Genomic DNA, 26,264 nt, shown 5'->3' on the forward strand with positions numbered 1-26,264 from the left:
TGCAGCATGGAATTGCCCTTCCAGTGGAATGCAAATCTCCTGATTTCGCCCTTGCTGAGGATTAGGGAGCCCAGTGACTTCTAGAAAATGATAGGAATCTCACCACGCTCTGTCTTAAGAGAGAAGTACAGTCATCTTTCTATGTGCATGGATTCTTTAGCCAGAGAGTCAAGCACCCATGGCTTGAAAATATTCAAATATATATATAAATTCCCCAAAGCAAACCTTTATTTTGCCATTTTATAGAAGGGGCACCATTTTACTATGCCACTGTGTTTAATGGGACTTCATGGATTTGGGTATCCATGGGTTGTCCTGGAACCAAACCCAGTGGATACCATAGGCCTACTGTATAGATGTGGGTATAGTTCACACACTTTATTTGCATACAGCACTTACAAAAACCTTTCACAATGTGATATAGTTGCTTAAAATTGAGAAATATGCTATAATAAAAATGACAAGAAAGATATACTTATATACAAATAATTAAAAGCAGAAGTTTAAGATTTGTGCATACACTCATTAATCCAAGCAGTACAAATATGAAACAAAACACTCAGACCCACAGTACCATTCCATCTTTGTTGTAGGTGCTTTTAACTTTACACACTCTTACATTTAGTAAATAAATTGGCAGTGCTTTCTCAGTAACTGAAATAGTTGTAGCACATATGAGTCTAAGACGTACCTTGCCTTACAGTTCTGGATTTTGAAATTGGGGCTCTAAAAGAGATATACTTCCAAATGTGTTGCTGCAGAAGTAAGGAGCATTTTTACAGTTCTAAAATTCTGTATCTAAAAGTAACTGATTTTTTTTTTACTTTCATACACCATCATGCACAATGCCCCCCCCCCCCCCACTAGCATCTTTTGCTGCCAAATCCACACAGGATGTACCAGGTAAGCATTCTTACCTGGAGCATTGCCACCTGGGCAATTGTAAATGATGTCTGGCATTCAGTAGCCTAGTTCACCTATAAGAGCCAGCATCTGCATCAGGCAAAGAAGGTCAGACTTCACCTGGAATCCTTTATGTCCAGTTTTGGGCACCACAATTCCAGAAGGATGTGGTCAAACTAGAGCATGCCTAGAGGGCAACCAAAATGGTGAAAGGTTCAGAAACCGCCTATGAGGAGAGGCTTAGGGAGCTGGATATCTCTAGACTGGGAAAGAGAAGGTTAAACATGATAGCCCTGTTTAAATATTTGAAGGGGTGTCATATTGAAGATGGAGCAAGCTTGGTTTTTTTGCTGCTCCAGCGACCAGGCCGCAGCAATGGATTCAAGATACAGGAAAAGAGATTCCACCTCAACATGCTAACATAAGGATTACCAGTTCAGGTTAATAAGAGGAGAACTTTAAAAGGAGCCTGGTGTTGCTAAAATAAGTAATATCCCTTAGTTGAGTTCTGTTCCTCAAATAAAAGATATGAGAAATGTGCCAATCTTACAGAGGACAAGGTTCCCAACCTTTAAGTAAGGGACATTTCTTATAATAAAGGACACATGCCTGCCCTATAGGGGACATGCTTTTTGGTCCTCGGATAAGGGACATTGCTCATAAGGAAATACCAGCCATTCCTGTAAAGGACAAGCTTTCTGGCATTCAAATAAGGGATATCTCTTATAATAAGGGACACCTGACACTCCTTAGGCCTTCACCAAGATACAGAAAATGCCACAATGAGCACACACATGTATCTCCTTTCCACACTCCGCTCAGAGGACCGTGATGAGCCCACTGTTCTGACAATCTGGCTGCATGTGCACTTATATATATGGACAAGAGAGCTAGCCTGGTAAGGAAGAAGAAAAACAAGTAGCAGACTTGGGAGCCATCCCTCCAATGCTTGCCCAGTTGCTCTCTCGCTGATTATAAATCTGTAATGCCAAGAAGCCCATTACCACTGGTGTTCCTCCCTCTGCTTACAGATTTCATAAGACAATCATCCCCTCTTGGTTTGCTTGATTTGGGCAAGGTATGAACTGCTTCTCTTTACCATCATTCCCACTTCCTTGGGTCAATCTTCATTTACTTTGCTCCTCCAGGATACAGTGATGGAGGGAAAGAAAAGTGCCAAAGCAAAGAATACTAGCCAAAGGCGGTTGTGGCAATGGCAGAGAGTGGGAGCTCAGGGCCAATTGCTGAGAAGCAGCCATTTAACAACTGGTTTGAGTGAGCCAAAGCAAACCAGCTGAATGACCCGCTGGCTGGATATGCATCCTCCTAGCCTTCAACTGTTATGTGCATGGTGTCACTCTGGAGGCCAGCAAAAGAAATGCATGCACCTTGGGGTATTGCCCAAGCATCTTGCAACCAAAGTGCGAGTGTGAGGAGGCGGTGTTGTTGGACTGGTTGGTGTTATAGCCCCCTAGCATCCTCCGCCTGCCAGTGTTTCATCTTCTTTCCCAAAGACGGCATCCTTGCCTGCATCACAGTCGCCTTCCCCCCGGGGTGAGTGATGCGGTGGCAGCAAGACGTCCTCAGAGTCTGACTGCCCAGCACTGCACCTCCAGCTCCGTGTTCCTTCCTCAGTGGCTTCGTCTGCCAAGGGGGTTTCCTCGTCTCCACTGGACTCGCTGTGCTGAGCCATGACCATCTGTAGGTCTCCTTCGATACTGGGCTCCCCGCCATCTTCTAGGTCCGAATCTGAATCAATAAAGCACGCTCTAGATTCTGTGTGGGGAGAGAAAGAGAAAATCTTCCAAGGGACAGGGAAGTCAGAAGAGCTTCCTTGGCTCTCCCATCCACCAGTGTATCTTTACAAAAGCCCAGGTTGAGACACAGATTGGAGGAATACTATACAATGGCTGAGATTCTGCATCTCGGTATACATTTTATAATTTTACGAATCTAGCTACACTACAGAAAATCTGTTAGAAAATTGCAAAGATGGGGCATCTCCACAGCAGCAAAAGTGTGCCAATGTGCACCGGGCACTTCTGATGTGCATTAGATGCTCCTGTTGTCCTCTGGCACTTCCTAACCAGTGTCCAGAGGCACAACAGTGGCCATTGAACATCAGTGGCACATCAGAAGCTTCAGCAGTTACCATTGTACAACAGACACCTATATGTAGTTAACGTCAAACCAGTCCCAAGGTAGCTTTGGAAAGGTAATGACATACACCTATACTTTTTTCTTGAAGGGCCATTGACACTGGGCTATAAATGGCGTAGCAATCCCATGAGAGTCAAATATAGAGAGCACTCAAAGGAATCCAAAGGAATAAAATATCTCTCCCAAGTGCTCAGTGGATGGCTGTTAATGTTTTATTTTGGAAAAAAGTCCAACTCATACCCACCAAATTTTTGTAGATGAAAATTGGAACACATGTGGCCAAGCAACATCTCAGGGTGGTCAAAATGACAAAAGGTACAAATGAGGAAGGATGCAAAACAGGAGAGTCTGAAGCAGTTTGTATTTGCCTGACCCAACAGGGAAGAACCCTGGTGGCACAGTGGTTAGTTAAATGCCTGTACTGTAGCCACTCACTCATAAACCACAAGGTTGTGAGTTCGATACCAGCCGGGGGCTCAGGGTCAACTCAGCCTGGCATCCTTCCAATGTTGCTAAAATGAGTCCCCAGCTTGTTGGGGGCAATTGGCTTTAGTGCATTGATAAATGGTATAGAAATCTACTTGCTATTGCTACTTGCTATGGCAAGATCTCTTCCCTGCTGTTACGACTTTTGCACTTTGAACTCAGTTTGCACCAACTGAAGTAAGTTGAGGACAAAGGGGGAAGCTGAGGAGGAGAGAGAGCTGGGACATTTTAAACACAGATGAGAAGTGGGACGGCAGAGGATTAAACTGAGAGTATCCCTGCCAAATCGGGACAATCAGAAGGTGATTAGAAAGCATGATTCCATCTCACCTCCGTATGAGTCCTCATGAAGAGCTGCCTCTGCCTGGTCAGGAGTTGGCAGATGGTATGGGACTCCATCATGTGGCTGAACACTGGTGTTCTCCTGCACATGAGACAAGATCTTAGTGGGACCAAGCTAGCCAAAGGACATCATTGGCACACAGGTTTCCCTCTTGCAATGCCACCCTGCTCCCAAAATTTCCACTCACCTGGTTCCCAATGGGTTCCTTCTCTTCTTCCTCCTCCTCCTCTGCAGCTTCTTCCAAACCATCTGCAAACGTCTGGTCAGTTTCAAAGATGGCAGAGTAGAAGATGATGAGTGCTTCAATGATCCGTGCCTGATGGGGGTAGTCAACCAGGGAAGAGAGGGAAATGGTGGCTTCGATGGGTCGAGGGCGCATTAATGTGGGGCCGAAGACGATGCCCAGGTTGCCGGAGGTCATCTTGTTCTCTTGTTCAACTTCCACAATCCTGGGAAAGGATTTGGACAAAATGAGGCATGACTCGAGTAGAAACTGAGAAATGGAAAACATGAGGAAACTGGAAATTCAGGGAAGTGTCTGAAGCTGGCTTGCCAATTCTGCTGGGGATGCTGTGGCTCAGTGTTTCCCAGACTTTGGTCTTCCAGATGTTTTGGACTCCAGCTCCCAGAATTCCTGGCTGTTGGCCAAACTGACTAGGGCTTCTGGGAGATGAAGTACAAAAACATCTGGCGAGCCAAAGTTGTTCTAGCTGGAGTCTCTGTATTAAGTGGAGGGCTGAACTAGATGACCCAGGGGACCCCTGCCAACTCTTGGACCCTTGGATTCTGCAATCCTCCTTGAAACCCTAGAGAGTAACTGCTGCCCATCAAGATAGTCAATCAATGATTTATTGACCGATTGGCCCACGGTGGATTTGGTTGGTTTTTCCTCAATTTGAGGCAGTTCTCTGCAAATTGGAGCGCCTCGTATTTCAACACTTGGGTTCCCGGAAGATTTCCATCTGCCTCAAAATTGGAGGTCCACAGCCCAAGCAAGGACCTACCTTCTCAGGTGCTGCACAATGAACTTCATGGTGGCCAAGTTCTCCGGCGGAAGTTCCTTCAGCAGCTCTCGCAGTTTGGCCACCAGCACCAGCACCACTTTCTCTGTCTCGGCTCCTTTGTCCACCATCTCGGCCACACTCTTCCCGGCCTTGCCCCCCTCAATTCCCCCCCTGCAGGCTCTCCTTGGCCAACCCCATCAGGCTGTTGTACATCCGGAATGGCAGGATGGGTTCTGGGAGCTGCAGAACGGGCAAGGATCAAGGGAAATGGCATTAATCCATTGAGGAAAGAAAAAGGAGCACAAGAAGGAATTTACAACAAAGTATAAAATATGGGACTCATACCACCCCCACATCCCATGATACCTGAAATTTCAAAAACTGGGTGGTTAATCTCTCTCTCTATATGTATATATGTATGTGTGTGTGTGTATCTATATCTCAATATCTCTATGTATGTATATATCTATATATTGATATCTGTGTGTGTATCTCTCTGTGTATCGCACTCTCTTTATGTTATATCTTTCTATCTCTTAGAGCCTTTAGGGCGCTGAAGGGCGGGGTATAAATACCGTAAGTAAATAAACATCCTTATATCTGTTTCTATATATGTATATGTCTATATGTGTGCGTGTATATATTTATATGTGTGTGTCTGTATGCATATATATATATCACTATCTGTGTGTGTATGTAAGTATATAATTATCTCTATATCTTTCTCTCTCTCTCTCTCTCTCTCTATATATATATATATATATGTATATCAAACTCTCTCTCAGTATCTCTCTCTTAATTTCTGTCTCTCTCAATCTGTTTCTCAATACCTCTTTCACATTCTCTCTCTCTCTCTCTCTCTCTCTCTCTCTCTCTCAGTCTCCCTCCCACTTTTCTCTCGAAACTGAGACCCAAAGTGGCTTACAGTCTAAAACTACAGTACAATTAAAAACTTTCAAAAATGACTATTGGATATACATCTAAATAAATAAATATACATATGCCAAACGTTGAACACTAGAAACATAGAGTCAAAGATTTGAAGTGCCAACTCCGCAACCCTGCGCACCGGAGCAGCCGGAGTCTCACCTGGCGCAAGTAGAGCTTCAAGACGTTGCTGATGTCGTGGGGAGAAGCCTGGGACAACTCCACCAGCTCTTTCCCGTTCTCAAAAGCCTGGCACAGCTTCTCCACCCGGGTTTTCACCCCATTGACACGATAGATGCCCTGCAGGAGACAGAGAAGGGAGGCTTGGAAGAAAAACTGGGGGCTCGGCTGGGTTTGTGCTAGCTACTCCTGGTAGCCCCTGGGCATAGTTGCCTTTTAGCCATTTTGGCTGCTTGCCTATGGAGTGCAAGAGGGTTTGCACTGGTCAGCAGCAGCACTCTAAGATCTGTGACATCTCAAAAATGGGGAGCCTTTTTCAGGCCAGATTTGGTTGCAGAGAAGTTACTGGGGTTGCATTTCAGGTATGGGATGGGGCCAAAAATAATCAGATTTTTTTTACTCAAAACCATTCATGCCAGTAATGAAGCTCTGCTGCTTCTGTTGTTTTTTTTTCCAACCAGCATGATCTAGTGGTTTGAGCACTGGACTACAGTTCTGGAGATCAGGGTTCAAATCCCACCTCGGCCATGAAACCCACTGGGTGACCCTGAGCGTATATGATAGGTTTGCCTTAGGGTTGCTGTAAGTTGGAAAGGACTTGAAGTTACACAATAACAACAACAACAGCTTCTAATTGAGATGTTTGTTTTGGTGTATTTTTAATGGGTTTATAATTTTAACTTAGCATTTTAAAGGATTTTACTGTTATATTATTATAGCTTTGCTGGAGTTCCTGTGGATTGCACAGGATCGATGGGGCTCTAGGATTCTGTGATTCTATGATAACAGAGATGAATATAGGTTTCAAGGAATGCTTTGCAAGATCTACCAGAGAGAAGAGTTCAGTCCTGTTCCTCTGCCACCTGACTGATCAGAAATCATTTCTGATCAATAAGGTGGCAGAGGAACAGAACAGATTGAGTCTCCCTTATAGGATTAGCTTGGGATCAGAAGCGTTTTGGATTTTGAATTATTATTTTTGGGGGACGTCAGAACACCTGTATTTGCGTATAATGAGATATCTTGGAGATGGGACCCAAGTTTAAACATGAAATTCATTTCTGTTTCCTATACACCTTATACACATACCCTGAAGGTAATTTGATACTATTTTTAATAATGCTGTGCATGAAACAAAGGTGGTCACTATCTCAGCAAAGCAAAGCAAAAGCGTCACTATATAAGCCATCCACGAACGATGAAAACACCATGAACCCCTGAACACTCCAAGGGGTTTAGAGATTTTCAGATTTTGGGATGCCAAACAAGGGAGACTCAACCTGTAAAGTAACCTGGGATTTTAGGCTCCGCCACTCTCCATCACAGGCACCTCACCTTGGTCCTCATGGCACGCTTTTCAATCTCCAGGACGCACTTTTTGACAATGAAGGGGATGCCATCAGGGCTGGTGCGAGAGGCCTGCAGGAAGTCCTGGCCAAAGAGTTGCAGCTTCCCTTGGAGTTTCTTGTGGCCACACTGGATGGCCAGCGTCTCCAGGCACTTTTTGTGGCAGGCCAGGTAACACTGCAAAAGGACATGGCCCGGAGTCAGAGAGAGAAAAGATGGGAAGTTGCAGAGGCAGCAAAACAGACACACAACACAACTTCCAATGGATATGAAGGGCCCATTGTAAACACATTCAATGGATGCATCTCAGTGTTTTAGCTCTACTTATTTCCAGCTCTTCAGGCTCTTCCATCAAACAAGAGCCTCCCAAATCCACAATACTTTCATGGGAAACTGTTCCCTATCCTTTTTTGAAAAATCTTTTTGCACTCAAAGCATCTGGCCTTCCTCCGTACCTCCTCGCATTCGGCTCCTTGGAAATAGACGTAGCTGTTGCATTCGCGGCATTTGGATGGGGTGCGTAGCTTTCTCAGCCGGTGAGTCTGGGCCGCTTTGGACAAGCCAACGTGTCGGAAGGGTCCGGTGGCAGCGGAGATCCCTGGGCTCATTTCGTTAATACCTGGCATTTAGAAGGAGAGAGCAAAAATAAGTAAAAGTGATTTAATGAAGAAGGTCAGACAACCAGGGAAGGCTGCAGCAGTTTGCTTTTGCTTGAGGCTCCTGGGAAGAGCAAGATTCTGCCCCTTCCTCTTCTCTTAATGCTGATTTAGTCGGGTGCGGTGTGAAAATAGGAGGAAGGAATACCAACAATCTAAGATATGCAGATGACACCATAATACTAGCAGAAAACCTCCCAGACCTGGAACACCAACTAAGGAAGATCAAGGAAAAAAGTGCAAAGGCAAGCTTAATGTTGAACATAAAGAAAACCAGAATAATGGCCACCGAGGACCTTCACAAGTTTAACCTAGACAAGGAAGAAATAGAAATAGTAAAAGCGTTCTCAAACATGGATAGAAATGGGGACTGCAGTCAGGCAATAAGATTAAGAATGGGGAGGGTGGCAATGAAAGAACTAGAAAAAATCCTAACATGCAAAGATATACAACTGAGCACAAAAGTTGGAATAATCCAAGCCTTTGTATTCCCTATTGCCATGTATGGATGCGAGAGCTGGACAATGAAAAAAGAAGATAGAAAACCCATTCATTGGAGATTATGTTGAGCTGGAGAAGAGGACTGAGGATGCCATGGACAGCCAAAAGGACAAACAAATGGCTCCTAGAGTAGATCAAGCCAGAAACCTCCCTGGAAGCTAAGATGACCACACTTTGGACACATCATGAGAAGGAAGGACTCATTGGAAGAGACAATGATGCTGAGAAAGGTGGAGGGAAGAAGGAAGAAAGGGAGGCCACATGCTACATGGGTGGACTCTGTTAAGGAGATCATGGTTTTATAGGGTTGTAGGAATTAAGCAGAGCAGTGGAGGACAGAGGATCTTGGAGATGTCTCATCCATAGGGTTGCCATGAGTCAAGATCGACTCGAAGTCAGTTAACAACAACAGCAAAAGTACAGTATATTTGCATTTTGAACTCATTTTGCACCAATGAAACTTAGTGGAGGACTAAGATGGGAGAAGGAGAGAGAAACTGGGACGTTTTGAAAACAGCTGAGAAAGTGGGAATGTAAAGGATTAATTGGTTTACTCGGAATACCAGGTACCTTCCATAGGCCTCAGGCTGAAGCTTGGCAATCCCAAGGCCTAAGACACAATCACAGAATCCTAGTGTTGGAATGGGCCCCCAAAGGCCACCCAGTCCGACCCGCTTCTACCATGCAGGAAGACACCATCAAAAGCATGCCCAACAGATGGTCATCCAGCCTCTGTGTAAAAACCTCTAAAGAAGGAGACTCCTGATCAGACAGCCCTATGTCTCCTCTTCCTCCCTTTCTTCCCAGCACCTTCCCCCCCTTTTGGACTTAGCACCCATACATACTCTGCTCAAACAACGGAGAGTTTCCATCAGAGTCATCTCCAGGAGACAAGGATCCATTGGAAGGCATCGGTTGGTACTTTGGGGGCAACTCACCTGCCCAAGAAAGAACCTCAGTGTTAGGAAAGGTTGAATAACATTTGGAAAAGTTGTGAGCGAGTGAGAAAGGGTAAATATGTAGGCAATAATACAGAACCTTTGAGTTGGAAGGGGTCCCCAGAGGCCATGAAGTCCAATCTCAGTGCAAGGACTCCAACGAGAAAATCCCCAATGGGGAGCTGTCCAACCTCTTTTGGAAGATATCCAGAGAAGGAGACCCCTCTAGACCATTGCTTCCATTACTGAACCATTCTTACTGTCACAAAGTTCCTTCTAATGTTGAATTGAAATTTACCCATCGCTCAAAACCTGGACCTCCAGCCTGGGGCAGCAGAGACAGAACAGCATAGATATCAGTGTGCAGACTATATTCAGGTCCAAGAAGAGCTTTCAAAAAATGCTCAACCTTTGGAGAATCTCCTGGAGTGAGAGGTTCTCAGGATAACTAGTGAGAATCGGGTCTGGGGTTCTAATCACCAACTTATGGTACATCCCAAAAGGGAGAAGGTTTCTGGAGGGGCTCTCAGTCACATATTTGGATGAGTTTGGACCCAGAGCTACTCTTTCTGAGCCTTGCCTACCTCACTGGTCTGCCATCAACTCAAAGCCCCAAAATCTGTTCATGTAAAGGAAGGATATTTTCTGACTTTTGTTGCAAGCTGCAATCTTTGCAAGTGGCAAAGTGGACGGGTGGCAGGGAGCATTTTTGCAATTGTACAGGTGACTGTGGGACAACAGAGTCTCTTGTGTGCCTCCTTTGCCATGCAGAATCACATCGGATTGACTCTGCTTCCACTGTACAGCATAGTTTTGAGGTGGAAAGGGGTTTATGGGGGGGAGTCGCTATTTGTGGTTGCAAGTGGGGCAAGTGAAGTGCAGAAGAAGCTCTTTCAATCCACTTTTCTCTCCCTCCCAACCCCACTAAATTCCAAGTCAAGACCCTGCACTAGATCACTTTCCAATTCTGTAGCTACTTAGCAAAACAACAACAACACAACAAAACAAAGCCCTTCATAAAATGCAAAGATGTGGATCCAGCAGGTGCCGGCAAGAGTGCTCCAATGTGCATCAGGCACTTCTGAGGCACATCAGGTGCTCTTGTGCTCTAGCACTTCCTAGCCAGTCTTCAAATGTATATCAAGGAGTGCCGCGATGCACTTCGGTGCCCACTATGCACTGGACACATCGGTCATTCCATTGGGTACCACTGTGCAACAGATGCCCATGCGCTGCAATGTCACAGTGGTAGGTGAATACAGGCTGAGTCTCCCTTGTCCTAAATGCTTGAGACGAGAAGTGTTTGGGATTTTGCAATATTTGCACAGACATAATGCAAAAGTGGATGGGGGCAAGGAGCATTTTTGCAATTTTACAGGAGAGTGCCACACAGAATCACACTGGATTGACTCTGCTCCCAAGATGGGACCCAAGTCAACACAAAAATCATTTTTATGTTTCTTCTGCACCTTATGCATATAGCCTGAAGCTAATTTTATACACAATATTTTTAAATAATTCTGTGCATGAAACAGCGTTTGCATGCACTGAGCCACTAAAGGCCTCCCTCTCTCAGCCACCCATGAGGACAATTTTGGATTCTGGAATATTTTGGATTTTAGAATCCCAGGAGACTCAAACTTGTATAATGAAACTACACCATTCAATGGAGAGAGTGAATCTCCTGCAACTGGAACAGGTGGTTGTGAAAACACCAGTGCCCTGTGATAAGGTTTACGTTGTATGTGTGCAGTGGTTGTGCAGTTGGCTGAAGGCTGGGGTGAGAGAGAGCAGAGGGAGAAGTGTTCAGGAAGACCTGCGTGTTGCATGGCTGGCTACCTGAGCTTGTGGCACGGGCCTCCAGGCCGCCCTTGGTCTCCGTGATCACGGTCGGCCACGACTTGTGCACCTGGTGACCCCGCCCACCTGAGGAGCCAATCACAGGACAAGTTTTGTTACGGTGGCACCACAAGCAGCACCACAAACGACACATGCAGAACTTTGTGACTGGCTGGCTGGCACTGCCCCATTCTTTGCAGGCAGAGCCAAATTTCCTCTCTCTCACACTGGTCCAGCGCCATCGAGATGTGGTGGATCTGGCTCACCCATTGTGTCGTATGGAATAAGCCACTGCAGTTAAAGCTCCTTGGCTCACCATGGCACCAAGGATGGTGAGACAAGTGGCATGGCCATGTGCTCTTCAATGGAAGAGAAAAGGTTGAGCCATCTCATCACCCACAGTGTTAAAGACTGCCCTTCCAGAAGCTCCTAGGAAGCACATGCTGGTGTCGTTGTGCTTGCATGGTCCTAAATAAAATCATAGAGTTGGAAGAAACCACAAAGGCCATCCAGTCCAACCCCATTCTGCCATGCAGGAAATCACAATCAAAGCATTCCTAAGAGATGGCCAAGAGATGGTTTAAAGACCTCTAAAGAAGAAGACTCCAACACTCCGAGGGAGCCTCTTCCACTATCAAACAGCTCTTACTGTCACAACTTCCAAGAAAGTGCATTAAAAAAAGGCCGCAGCTGCATCCCAGCTTACAACTCCCATCATCCCTGAGACAGTATGGTGGGAGCTGGAACATCTGAAGGTCATAAGGTTTGGGGTGGCATGGTAGGACCACAGCTGGCTAAGGACACACACTGGTGCACAGAATGCTAAAATCCAAGAATAGAAAGCACATGATGTTGTGCTTCAGTTCTCTTCTCGTAGAAAAAAGAGGCACTTTTAAAACTGTCTCCTATGGGAAGAGGACTGAAGCATCGCAATATAAGGCATCGCATAAGGCAAGCCACTACACTCTGGCTCCATTTCTGCTTCCTTTTCTTGTGCAATAAAACTCAAAGTATTACAGTGGACCTATACACATGAGCAGGATACTGTGAGCCAACCCTGTGGTTTCCTGCCTGCGGTTCTGACCCGTTTCCATCTCCTCGCTAGTGTGGCGACAGGCGGGTGTTCGCACATACTGTGGCGCCACGGCGCACTCCTATTACCTGCCACATTCCCCCTGAAGGCCCCTGTCATGAGCCGTAAGGCAGAAACATGGCATCTGGCTTCACCTACGACTGGGACCTTCAGAAGTACTGTGGTGGCAGCAACAAGTAAATGAGCATGTGCTTGTGTGGCCCACTAGCTATCGCCCACTAGCTATCGCGGTGGAGTTTCCATGAAACTGCTGCAAACAGCTGGCCTTTTTGAACTGCGCTAAGGGGCTTTTGGGCCAAGTTTGGGCTGAAACTGCCAGACTGGCATCCAGTCTGGGGTTATTGGCCTATGTCCCCTGTACAGGATGATGGCAGACGGGGGGGGGGGGGCACAGACTTATTGGTCCGTGCCAAGTGAGAAAGAGCAATGCATTTCCTGCAAAATGCCATGGTGAGTGAGGTGGACCACCTTTCAAAGACAGCTTTCCAAGCTCTGCTTTGTAGAGAAACCTGAGTACAAATCTTCTCCCTGCATTTCAGGTTTGCTGGAGAAGTCCTTCCTTCTGTCAGTCCTGAACTTACCAGGGGTTTTGCACAGCGGTGCTGCACAGACTGGTTGCAGAATTCATCCTGGCTGCAAAACGGGGGAATGTTTTGGCACAGCTGCGGAATGCTAGGTGGGATGCAAAATGTGAACCCCGCTACCCCACACCAGCAAATGTGGAGGCATGAAACACACAAATACACATGCAGAACTCCTCACCTCGTCGTTCTATGTGGGTCGCCCCATCTTTGCTGGCTGCATCCAGGCTGCCCGCCTGTGCAAATTCACTGGTGCTGTAGCTGCCTTTCCGTGTCCGGCTGAGCGGAGACCTGTTGCAAAGAGAGAATCATGGAAGGGGAAGGGAACTCAAGAAACCACTGGCAGCTTGGGAGAAGGATTCTGGGAGTTGCAATCCAAATCAAAAAGATATCTTCCCAACTCTGCTCAATAGGAGGGCCCCCAAGTATTGCCAGACTCCAACTCCCAGCATTCGTCACCACTGGCTGAGCTGGGGCTGCGGGGAACTGCAATCCACACGATTCCCACTCCTGGATCTCAAAGTTTTAGCAAGACTCAGGATAGACCCATAAGCCTGACTTTGGATTCAGGACTGGACAGAAGTCCAGGAACCTGCTGGATTCTCACTTGCCACCTTACCAGTTGTTCTGGGAGATGTAGGGCTCGAAGTCATATTGTGTCTCCGGTTCATCTTCCCGCTGCAGCCGCTTGACATGGGAGGCATACTGCTGCCCGGGGTCATAGAGCTTGCTGCTCTCACACAGCGTCTGGAAGTAGACAGGCAGCGGTGCCGTCTGCATGTGCATGATTTGGTAGAACGAAATAGTAGCCTGGGGTCCAGAGAGAGAAAAAGAAGAGGATCGGTTGGAGAAAATGTGGAAGCAGAAGAGAGGAGAGAGGAATGGATCTCTGTGGAGGCCATAAACAGACCCTCCAACTGTCCCAATTTGGCAGAGACAGTCCCAATTAATCCAATTAATCCTCTGCTATCCCACTTTTCCTGCTGCTATTAAAATATCCTGGTTACTTTGTCCTCCTTCCACCTTCATCATGAGGTTACTCTCATTGCTGCAATCTGATTTTAAAGTGCAAAAGTAGTTGACGCTCAGTAAACGTGGCTGAGGAGAGGAGGAAAAGGATGCATTGTGCCCTTCCCAGTTGGTGCAGGCAAAAGCAAACTGCTGCATCCTCTCCTTTGGCAGCCGATCTGGATAACTTTTTAATAAATGCTGCACACCAAAGGGCATCTATTATTAAAAAATGATGTGGGATGTGTATTAAATGGTGTGGGACATTTATTAAAAAATTATCCAGACCAGGTGCCAAATATGCCAGGTATGCCACTGGTGTGGGGTGAGACACCAAGTGCGGGTTGCCAATACAATTATTATATTATAATTATATTTATTTTTATCCTGCTTTCCCCACCAAAACTGGGACTCAGAACAGCTCACCATTTAAAATAACAGTACAATTAAAAACATGCAAAAGTAATGTATTTAAAAGTAATGCACACTGGCCTTTTGCGCTCCAGAGGAAGGAAGAAATCTGACTTTCTGCATTTCCCCAAACAGCCACCTTTGCTCTGTGAAAATTTGACTTTCCAAATTTCCCAAATTGCAAACTTTTGGTGCTTTTTTTGCTCTGCTCCAAAATTGGTCTTTTTGCATTTCCCTTTGGCACTTTTCTGTTCTGCTCAGAAATCTGACTTTCTGAATTTTTCACATTGCAAACTTTTGGTGCTTTTCTGCACTGCTCTGAAATTTGCCTTTCTGCATTTCCCAAACTGCAACCTTTGGAGTTTTTCTGCTCTGCTCGGAAATTTTGCAAGATCTAGGATGCTCAGGGCAGTGAGGTTTGTTCTCTGCTTTGGATACAGTTTTTGTGCACCTTGCAAAATTTCACACCAGAAACCAAGTTCTTGGTCCTCATGGCGGGAAAAAAGGCCCCTTTGGAAGAAGGAGGGAAGGAGCATCCCCCGACTCACCGATTTAATGACCTGGTCGCTCTGCTTGATCACTTCGTGTAGCTGCCGCAAAGAGGTCACTTTGGTGTCCTCCAACTCTTGCCGCTGTGTGTTGGCATCTGCGATGCAAGTCCGGTAGGTGGCCATGGCTTCTTCTGCCTGGAATTGGCAAGGAGTTAAAAAAGCAGAAAGTGGTAGAGATGGGCAAGAACAGGGGGCACTTACAGAGCGTACCCACTCTGTGTTCAGTTCTGCGCACAAGGACCCGGTTCCTGTTCCCCGAATAGGCCAGAACTATTGCTAAGAGCCTTCAAGTCATTTCCAACTTATGTGACCCTAAAGCAACCCTATCATGGACTTTTCTGGGACAGAGTGTATGACTCAACTAAGGTCACTCAGTGGGTATCCGTGGTCAAGCGGGAATTCGAACCCTGGTCACCCAGAGTCCTATTCCAACAATCAACCCACTTAATGTTGTCTGCCTTCAAGTCGTTTCTAAGAACCCTATCACAGGGTTTTCTGGGACTGAGAGAGTGTTTCAGCATCTTGGCCACACTCTGCTGTTGCTTGGTCACAGGTGTCCTTGTCAAATGTTGAAGGGCATGCATGCGCTTGCCATTTTAGACAAGGCATCTTTGCGAAAGCCAAATTGATTTCCTTGCAGTTCCTCTATAGTTTTATGAACTATTTTACTTTCTTTGGGTGAATCTATACTGTCCAAACAATGCAACTTGACACCCCTTTTAACCGCCATGGCTCCATCCTACAGAATCTGGGCATTTGTAGTTTTGGGAGGCACCAGAATTATTTGGCAGAAAAGGCTCCAGACCTTGTAAAAACTACAAATCCCAGGAGTCCAGAGGACAGAGCTGCAAGACTTAAAGTGCATTATTTCAACCATGTACATGCACCCTATGTTTCATTCCCAAAAGTGGACTAGGGTGTTTTTCCATGTTTCTGGGACATTTTGGGCAGTTTTGGGGCATGGAATCAGCCTCTTTGCTGTCATGTGTGCATTCAAGTCATTTCTGACTTATGGCGAACCTATGGTGAACCTATCACTGGGTTTTCTCGGCAAGATTTGTAAAGAGGAGGTTTGCCATTGCCATCGCCCGAGGCTGAGAGAGTGTTACTTGCCCAATGTCACCCAATGGGTTTCCATGGCTGAGCCTGGATTCAAACCCTGGATTCCAGAGTCGCAGTCCAAATTGGCTCACTGGAACTGGGACCCCCCAAATTTCAGGGCTGTATTCTTGCGCTTCCTGCCGCTTGCCTTGTTCCTGGCTTCCTCCTCCAGGCGCCGCTTCTTGTCCAGGGCCTTGGTGGTGGAGCTGCCCATGGTGCCCCCGATGCCCCCGCTGGACCCCAGCTGCTCCTCTTCCGCCTTGGCTGCCACATGCTTGGCTTTCTCGCTCTCCTCCGAGCGCTGCATGTAGGTCTGCTTGGCCTTTCGTAGGTTGTTCTCTGCTTCTTGCTGCAAAGTGAGAGGAGGAAAGAAGCGGAATCAGTACCTGAGCAACAACCAGTCCCAGAGTGCAGCATCTACACTATAGAAATGATGCAGTTTGACACCACTTTAACTGCCGTGGCTCCATGCTACAGAATCGTGGAGTTTGCAGTTTTGTGAAACATTTAGTTTTCTCTAGGTGAAGCAAGACTGTAAAAATACTTTAATTGCCATGGCTCCATTTTATAGAATCATTGGATTGGTAATCTAGCAAAGTATTTTAGCTTTCTCTGGGTGCATCTGCACTGTATAAATGATGCAGTTTGATACCACTTTAACTGACATGCCTGCGTCCCACAGAACCCTGTGGTTCATAGTTTTGCAAAATGCTTAACTTTGAGTGCCTCTACATTGTAGACTTAATGTAGTTTGATGCCACTTTAATTGCCATGGCACCATCCTACAGAATCATGGGATTTGCAATTTTGCTAAATATTTAGCTTTCTCTGGATGCATCCACACTGTAGAAGTGATGCAGTTTGACACCACTTTAACTGCCATGGCTCCATCCTACAGAATCCTGGAGCTGCACCAGCACTCTTTTGCAGAGGGCTAAATATCTTGTAAAACTATAAATCCCCAAAAATCCCATAGCATGGAGCCATGGCAGTTAAAGTGGCGTCAAACTGCTTTATTTCTGCAGTGCAGACCAGACCTTCTCTTTAGATTGCCAAACAAAGCAGGTAGGTGCCACTTATTTTTACTGAGAGCACATAAGAACGCCTTTTCTACTGATGAAAATGCTAATGCTAAAGAATTATGAATACAGCAGTAGTTGTATTAGCTGTTACGTTATTGTTATCACAAATATTATTGTTATTAGCGAGACTAACAATGTTCCTGTTTGAATCAATAAAAACAAGGCACACAATAACAAAGGCGGCTCTATTACAGGGTTTTTCTTGGCAAGATTTGTTCAGAGGCAGTTTGCGATAGCATTCCTCTGAGAAAGTGTCTTTGTCTTCCTTATCATCCCAGATGCTCACCAGTTTTCTTTGGGCCCGGCCCCATTGATCCTTGATCTCTTTCCGACGCTTCTCATGCTCCAGGCGCCGCATTTGCAGGGGCTGAAGGAGAAGGAAACGAGAAAGGGGAAAAAGGAGAGTCAAAATCTTTACAACAACCTCCCTGCAAGGCAGGCCAGCATCATCTATTTATTCACTGCATTTTAAAACCGCCAGTATTGCAAGGATAATTCTCCATCATCCATGGATTGCAGACCTAACAACACTTGCAACATTTGAAAGATTGGTATATACAGTGGGTTCCACCACATTCGCTGGGGTTGGGGGAACAGGACCCCTAGGAATGTGGAAAAACTGCAAATAAAATACATTATTATATTTTTAATTAAGAGAATTCGTTTTTTGTAGTAATCATTTGTTCCCCCTCCACAATTTTATGGCCTGCCTCTTCTGAATAATGACCATAGAATTGTGGAGGACCAACAAATGCCTAGAGAAGTGTTGTCACTAGGAAACTCTAGGTCCAGCAGCACAATTTTATGGCCAAGATTTTCTGGATGCTGACTACAGAATTGCTCTAGAGGTCTGACAATCAAATGCCTAGAAAAGTTTTCTTTTTAGGAATCCCTAGGCCCTCCAGGACAACTCTATGGCCAACAGAGGCGGAAGGCACCCCAGGACTCTTCTGGTCCAAAGGATCAGCCCACACAATGAGCAACACAACCAGCTGCTTTTCCTCCCCTTACACACCATCTTCCTCCACCTTTCCAGGCTTACCTGCAGGAAGGTCTCCATCCGCAATGTGGTGGCAGCGTGAAGGGAGCTGAGTGTGTATTCCAGGTCTTGTTCCAGGGCCAGAGAATAGATGGAGAGAAAGGGCATGTAGGGCTGAGAAACCAGAGGAAGGACCAACAAGGGATCAATTCACACAAGACCACATCAGATCTCCACCCTTCCACTCCATCTTTCACACAACCCAATGTTAGCCCTTCCATCCCTGCCATGGCACCATCCTGAACAACCCTGGGATTTGTAGTTTCATGAAATATTCAAAATGATCTCTCAGAGAGCCCTGCAGCCTTGTTGCTGTTGTTGTTGTGTGCCTTCAGGTCTTTTCTGACTTATGGAGATCTTAAGCTGAATGTTAAATACAGACTGTTTTAAAATGGATATGTCTTACTTGGCCTTTTAAACTGTTGCATATTTTAATGAATGTGGTTTAACTGATGTTCTTAATTGTTCCCTGCCAGAATCCATGAAGAGAGGCAGGTAAGAAATAATAATAATAATAAATTTAATTATTATTATTAATAATAATATATAACCTGACTATATATAGATAGATAGATAGATAGATAGATAGATAGATAGATAGATAGATAGATAAACTTTTGCCATCTTGACTCTGATGTCTGTAAAAAGTTGGAAGGTGTGATGTTGGGTAGGAATACCTATCATCCCCAGGTGGCAACTGATGAAACCTTGGAGAGCAAAGGGATGTTTGCCTTTCTGTTTGTCTCTTCTCCTGGGCAACATTTTGAATTCTCTATCCAAAATTGCATTCTAGGTACAAGTTAGGTAATAATTGTACCTCTTGGGTGATGGTTTGTTTGCAGGTATTCACCATCTTCTGAAGTCCTTTTGCAAACTCCATTTCTGGGGGAAAGAGAGAAAAAGAGAAGTTTCATATTTCCAGATAACCCTTATCTGAATCAGAATATGGCAGACATTAAAAGGAAATTGATAAGGCCTTCCTGGTACCCTTGGAACTCCCTGCCACTGGAAACTAAGATGACTTGTTGACCTTCTACTAGCAGTTGGAAAATGTTCCTTCCAAGGAGAGCTTTCTAATAGGACCCTGCAGAGGGACTCTTAAACTTTGAGGTTACCTATTTTAATTTTAATCCTATTTAAGTTGGACACGATTCCTTCGGTTTTATTCTCAACGATCTCGACTGCCCTAACTAAAACAAATAAAAATACAGTTAGCCCTCTGTATCCACGGAGTCTTTATCTACGGCTTGAAAAGATTCCAAAGCATATATAAATTCCGAAAGAGCAAACCTTGATTTTGCCATTTTATAAAAGGGACACCATTTCATATTAAATTCTGCATCCACAGATCTTGGTATCTAAAGGACCTGGAATCAAACCCCAGAAAATACTAAGGGCCCACTCCACAGCAATAATAATAATAATAATAATAATTATTATTATTATTATTATTATTATTATTATTATTATTATTTATTTATTTCCCACCTCTCCTCAAGGCTCATTTGTTGATATCTCTTTCACAACCAGAAGCAATCGTTTTGCAGAAACTATTGCACAAGCAATTCCCAGACTTGGATCCCCCAGATGTTTTGGACTCCAATTCCTAGAAACCCTGACTGTTGGTCAAGCTGGCTGGGGCTTCTGGGAACTGAAGTCCAAAATAACAGTTTGGGAATGATTGAAACTCATTGCTTGCCTCCGAATGTTAAGGTGTCTTCTTGGCAACCCTCCAGATGCTGTTGGACTGTAGCTCCCATCAGCCCTGAAGAGCATGGTGGCCAGCAAGGATGGATGGGAGTTGCAGTCCAAAGATTACCTTTCCAAATTCCTTTTCTGCAATGGTCATCATCAGACACAACTACAACTCCCAGAATTGCACAGCATGGAGCCTTGGCAGTTAAAGTGGTATCAAACCAGATTATTTCTGCAGTGCGGATGCAGCCTTGGTTGTCCCTTCCCACCGCCCAAGCCTTCTCCTTCCTTCTCACCCAGAGTGGTCCTCTTCTCCAAGTAATAGATGAGGTCCTTCATGTACTTGGAGATGTTCTTGGCGTACTTGAGGGCAAACGCCACACCACCCTCACACTTCTGGAGAAGGACGTCCACCTCTTCAGCCGACAAACGGACTGCAGCCCAGAACGGACGGGAAGCACAGAAGGATGAGAGAACAAAGAAAGACACTTGTGCAAATTATGAGCCTTTTCTATTTTGTGTGTTTGTACCTCTGCTTGAAGTAACAAGTTACCAGTAAAGTAATTTAGCCATCTGTGCAAAGAGTAGGTACATATGCATACCCTCCAGCTGTCCCAATTTGGCTGGGATAATCCCAATTCATCCTTTGCCTTCCACTTTTCCAGAGGCTTTTAAAATGTCCCAGTTTCTCACTCTTCCTTCCCTTTGGTCCTCAGCTTGTTTCAGTTGCTGCAAACTGAGTTCAAAAAGTAGTTTGCACAGCATGGTGCAATGGTTTGAGCACTGAAATACAGATCCTGGAAACTAGGATTCAAATCCCAGCTAAGCCATGAAATCCACTGAATGACCTTTGGCAAGTCACACTCTCTCAGCCTCAGAGGATGGCAATGGCAAACCTCCTCCGAACAAATCTTGCCAAGATATCCCCAGGATAGGTTTGTCTTAGGGTCGCCATAAGTCAGAAATGACTTGAAGGCACATGGCAACAACAAATACAAAGATGGTGGCAAAGACGCCAAAGAACTAGAAGTCACAATAAAGGCCAGACTCACTTGAACTGAAATCTTCAGAGCCGTCGGACATCAGTTCTGTGCCTTGACCGGTAATCCCTCCATACAGATTTTCCATTGACTGGGATGGCGAGAAAGAAAGAAAAAATTAGTTACCTATGAGGCTTTCTTATTTTCTTACATTCTTTTACCCAAGAGCGGGAGGATTGAATTGGCATGCAAAGCTGGCACATCTCACCTGGTTCTGATCGCTGGGCGGCATCGAAAGGATGGTGCTGCTGTCTACTTCTCCCATGAGGAATTCGGAGACTCTGCGAAAAGGGAAGAAAGGGGTTGTACAGGAGGAGAAGATGCAGGAAAGACTTTTTCATCCCTCAAAGGACAAAATATAGCAAATGTTAAGCGTGCAACTAATTACTTTTGGAAGAAGGTGACCTTTGGAACTGGAACTGGAACTGATTCCTTTTTGACAAGGAACTCCATGCCCTAAGCTCTTTTAACCACTGGTGCAACTGGATCTTAAGAACATGTCAAGCGTTGGGTCTTTAGGATGCTCTCAGTGGGGTGGATTGGATGACCTTAGAGAACCCACTCTCTCAGTTTTGTCACTTTCTTGCATATGTTAATTATGGGTTTTCTTTAAGCGATTTGCTTACGTGCTGCTGAAGGAAACGGCAATCATCTCCACGGCCTTCTCAAATTCCCTTTTTTTCCGCTTCGTTGTTGGATTCATAATGGAAACCTAGAATTCAAAAGAGAAATAAAGAACGAGTCTCTCTCTGGTGTCAACTCTACAACAGCATTAGAGTTATTCTAGATAAAGCTTCAAGAAGTTCCTTTCTTGGACCGCAGCTTCCAGAACAGACCAAGCCAGCATGGTTACTGGGGATTCTGGGAGTTGTAGTCCCAAAAAGTAGCTTTTTCAAGCTCTGGTCCTATGGCATGTGCAGCAGGAGAGTTCTTAGAGCCTGCTGCCTCAGGCTGGGTTGGAAAGGGATCATCTGAGTATGTTTTGCCATAGAATAAATAATAAAAACAATAAAATAAAATAATAATAATTTAATAATAAATAGATAGGAGCATTATTTATTTATTGTATTGATAGTATGACTTTCTTGCTTCCCAAATACTCCCAAATAGCTCCATCCTTCCTCAGTTTGACCCACCTCCCTCCGAAGGGCTTGGACCACAACACCCATCATCCCCAAATCGGGGAGACTGGCAAATGAAGCTCTGAATCACTTAGTCCTGTTCCCAGAATGAGAGCAATATTCCTCTTCCAACTTTCCTTTTATTCTAGACTGCTGCTGCCTACATTTTTCTGGGAATTTTAGAGTTATTCTGGAAGAAACCAAGTGGTTCACCAAGGGCCCAGCTTTGCAAGGACCTGGAGGATTGTGGTCCTATAAAGGTCAGACGGGTTGCTTCTTTGCCCACCTTTGACCCTGGAGATGAGGGTCCCGGCCGCAGTCAGGGTCTCCACCGTGTTGAGCAGAGGATATTTGCTGATAATCTGCCGAAGGATCCGCAAAGCTTCTCCCAGGCATTCGTGGGCCACCGGCCGTCGCGATTCCACTCCATCTGCAAAAGAACAAAGGGTCAGAAACGGGGGCAGCAGGTAGGCAAAAGTTCAGTCCTTGGCAAACATAGAATCAGAGAATCCTAAAGTTGGAAGGGACCCTCAAGGGTCATCCAGCCCAACCCAAATTCTGCCATGCAGGAAGACAAAACCAAAAACCTCCCTGGGACTGATGGCCATCCAGCCTCTGTTTAAAAAACTCCAAAGGAGGAGGCTACACCAATCTCCAAAGCAGCAGCATCTTCATGGCTGAAGAGAGCTTATTTTCTTAAAAGTTCTTGTTAAGCCTCTTTTCCTGTAGCTTGCATCCATTGCTCTGGGTCCTAGCCTCTGGAGCAGCAGAAAACAAGCTTGCTCCAGACTCAATATGGCATTCCCTTCAATTACAGTATGTATATATTTCGCCTGTAGGATTTCTACCTGTTCCGTGTGAAACTGCCAGGAAATGTTGCAAGAAGACCAATGCCAACCTTTGATAGGAGCAGGATTATTATTTAGGCGAGGGCTGTGGCCCTTCAGATTATTCCCTGGGCAGCAAAAAAAGCTGACAGGGATAAAATATAAATTAATTTGAAATGTGTTGCCAGAGAAAAGTTCTGCAGAGATCACATGGCTGGTGAAAAAGGCAATTATTATTATTATTATTATTATTATTATTATTATTATTATTATTTATATTCTGCCTCTTCCTACAGATGGAACCAAGAACAAATCTTCTTGCCCTTCAACTATCCCAGTTTAGCAGAAATAGCACAACTGTGTGAATAATCTCGCTCACAGATTCTGGGTATGTTGTTGACACTATTTTTTTAAACTGGAAATGCATCTCCGCGCATCTCTGCAAATTCTGTGGCTCACTTGTGCCAGCACTCAAAATAAAGATGGGAGCCGATGATGCGGGTGTATTTGAAACACATTCAAGGCATGCAGAGTTTAATCCTGAATTATCCCGGGTCTATTCTCATTGGTTATTTGCCCAGCCAAAAATGCGAATCTTTGTGAATCCTCCCCAAAAGACCCAAGATTATTATCCTCGGTTCAGTGGGTTTTTTTGGCAGCCTTCCCCCAAAACTCGATCAGATGTATTTGAAATGCATGTGAACAACAAAGAGTCAACCCAGATTCTACCTGTTTTACTTTCACCATCTGAATCTGGGTTGAACCTGTGTTGTTCACATGCATTTTGAATGCATCTGATTAAGTGTTTTGGGGGGCTGCCAAAAAGCCACTTAACCCAGAATAATCGATCTGGGGGGGGGGGTTCTTCCCAAGTTTTCCTAAAGGTTTTGCATTGTTGGCTGTGTGAATAAATGATCTAAACAGACAAGGGATAAACCAGGATAAAATTGCAGGCCTGGAACGCATTTCAAATACAGTACATCTGCATCACTGACTCCATCTTTAGTTGTAGTGCTGGCATTTGTGAGCAACAAGGATGTTTCAACAACAAACTGGGAATGTGTGAGTGAGATTATTGGCATCGTCACATTGCAAAACAAAACATGTAAGTAAATTCTAAACCTCTTCCTCTGAAAATAATTTCTCCAGCCTTTCTCTGCATGATCTAACCTCGTGCCATGCCTGTGGCTGAGCAACGTGTCGCCCTTCGCTGCGCAATGAACTCGGGCATCTCCCATTCGGTATTTGTCACACATGTATTAGTCACCCCCTGCGACAGAGTTTGGGTGAAGAAACTGGAGGAGGGGGGATGGCTTCCCACAGGAAATCCACAACGCAGTGGATCTCGATAGCTCAGAAGGACATCACACTTGCGTTTAGTGGCGGGGAGTCAAGTCAACGTGTCCTTTTGTGAGAAAAAGTCCCAGCAGGAGTTGCTTACAAGAACCCAGGGCCAGGTCTAATAAGTCTACCACAACCACAAAAATTAGATCTGAGATCTTGGCTGCAGAACAACAACTTGGAGAAGGGAAGGTCTTTAGCGGTGCATCATGAGGTTGTAGTGACAATGGATGCAAACCTTTCGGGATGCATTGCATTGCGAAGGCCATTCAATACAGGGGAAATGGTCTGGATTTAAAATACTGTACCTCAATTACCTAGAGTTGAAAGCATTGCCAACTGGTTTTGCACCCATGATAACAGGAAAGCAAGGACAAAATGGCAATGAAAGCCTGCATTGGCAATCAGAGGGGAGTATGATCCATTCCCTCGACTCAAGAGTCCAACAAGATGCTTCGACAGGCGGAGAAAGACGTCAAGTCGATAATAGCAGTATAGCTGAAAGGTTCCTTAAATGTCCGTGCGGACTATTTAAGCAGACACAACATGCAGGTCTTCAACAGGGAAATTTTTCGACAACTAGAAACATGTCATGGAGTATTCCAGGTAGATTTATCTGCCTCTGGAAAGAACTACAAATTCAGTCTACTTGGATCCAAATTGGGTAACCCACCAAGAGGTTATTTGGACGGTGAAAATAATTTGGGCTGAATCCGGGTTGAATCTTTGTTGTTCACATGCATTTTGAATGCATTCGATTAAATTGAGTGGAGTTGCCAACAAAAACACTTCACCAGGGATACTCGATATCGGACCCCCACCACCCCCAGTTTTAAAGAAAGATTTGCACCGTCAGCAGTGTGAATAACCAATGTAGATAGCTCTGGGATAAACCAGGATAAAACTCTGCATGCCTTGAATGCGTTTCAAATACCTTCACAGCATCAGGGTCATTCAGATGTTGTTGCTTTTAGTGCGACTATGTGGACAATCTCACTCATGCTTTCGAGGTTTGTTGTTCACACTATGGAACCACATCTATGTACATCTCTGCAAGTTCTGTTGCTCACACATGTAAGCATTAGAATAAAGATGGAGTTGACAATGTTGAATGTATTCGAAGCACATTCAAGGCATGCAGAGGTTCATCCTGGTTTATCCCAGGTCTTTCCGCATCGATTATTCACACTGGTGCAAATATTTCTTTAAAACTCAGGGGAGGGGGGGGATTCTGATATTGATTATTCCAGGTTAAGTGTTTTTTTTTGGCAGCCCCCAAAAAACTTAATCGGGTGCATGTGAACAACAGATTCAACCTGGATTCATCCTGCATTATTTGTATCATCTGAACTGGGCCATTGACTCCATCATAATTCAGGTGCTGGCATGTGTGAGCAACCAAACTCGCAGAGATATGCATGGATGTGATTCCATGGTGTGAATAACCCCCAAAACAAGTGAATGAGATTATGCACATTGTCACGCCAATAAAACAACATCTGAATTGACCTCCAAGATAGTTATTCAAGTTTGATAGGATGGTTTCCCTTCGTCACATCGGCCCTCTGCTATAGTTTCTCAACCATTTCCAAGGAAAAAAGTGAAGAATCATCTCCGCACCCTGCTCCACCCATCCTGGGCACATACTGACTGACACATCCCCAAGGAGGGATTTATCAGCGCACTGCACACTCTCACGGCCTCAACGTAAACAGGAAAGGCGTGCAGATCAAAATAGAGACCAGGCAGGAAACAACACAATCCCATCCTGCGCTTGTACGCTCCAAACCCTCCTCTCGCCTTGCCTGACTCTGGCATGCATTTCCAGCCAAAAAAGAGACCCCCAAAAAATCCTTGTGAAATGTGCACTCCGTGCAAGGTGGCCCAAGAAGCATTCCTGCGCTCATGTTTGAATGGGAGAATTTCCATAGGTGCAAATTCTCCACTCTCGAGAGAGGTTTGTGTGCTGGGAAAGGAGGACTTCAGAGCTCAAAACCCTTGCTGCTCCTGCTACAAACTCCTTAGAGAAGGCTCCAGCCTCAGTTCTTCTCTGCAAAATGGGGATAATATTGTAAACATCCCCAAGCTAT

The 26,264-nt window shown here is 45.1% G+C and overlaps 1 protein-coding gene across 1 annotated transcript in view; it reads right to left on the bottom strand.

Annotated features, from left to right (window-relative positions):
• Nucleotides 1-357: 357 nt before the first annotated feature.
• The window catches only part of ARHGAP45 (Rho GTPase activating protein 45), a 34,718-nt gene continuing 8,811 nt past the window's right edge, over nucleotides 358-26,264 (bottom strand). The window contains 23 exon segments of the mRNA XM_042442065.1: nucleotides 358-2,679; nucleotides 3,880-3,973; nucleotides 4,080-4,341; nucleotides 4,897-5,063; nucleotides 5,065-5,136; nucleotides 5,986-6,123; nucleotides 7,339-7,527; nucleotides 7,806-7,969; nucleotides 9,353-9,445; nucleotides 11,285-11,371; nucleotides 13,140-13,249; nucleotides 13,578-13,768; nucleotides 14,926-15,063; nucleotides 16,178-16,378; nucleotides 17,398-17,478; nucleotides 18,154-18,264; nucleotides 18,968-19,032; nucleotides 20,142-20,279; nucleotides 20,898-20,976; nucleotides 21,094-21,166; nucleotides 21,512-21,564; nucleotides 21,566-21,597; nucleotides 22,293-22,436. Of these exon segments, the coding sequence (XP_042297999.1) occupies nucleotides 2,375-2,679; nucleotides 3,880-3,973; nucleotides 4,080-4,341; nucleotides 4,897-5,063; nucleotides 5,065-5,136; nucleotides 5,986-6,123; nucleotides 7,339-7,527; nucleotides 7,806-7,969; nucleotides 9,353-9,445; nucleotides 11,285-11,371; nucleotides 13,140-13,249; nucleotides 13,578-13,768; nucleotides 14,926-15,063; nucleotides 16,178-16,378; nucleotides 17,398-17,478; nucleotides 18,154-18,264; nucleotides 18,968-19,032; nucleotides 20,142-20,279; nucleotides 20,898-20,976; nucleotides 21,094-21,166; nucleotides 21,512-21,564; nucleotides 21,566-21,597; nucleotides 22,293-22,436 (2,987 nt within the window). The 3' untranslated portion in view covers nucleotides 358-2,374.

Source organism: Sceloporus undulatus, chromosome 10 (assembly GCF_019175285.1).
Source record: "Sceloporus undulatus isolate JIND9_A2432 ecotype Alabama chromosome 10, SceUnd_v1.1, whole genome shotgun sequence".
NCBI lineage: Eukaryota > Metazoa > Chordata > Lepidosauria > Squamata > Phrynosomatidae > Sceloporus > Sceloporus undulatus.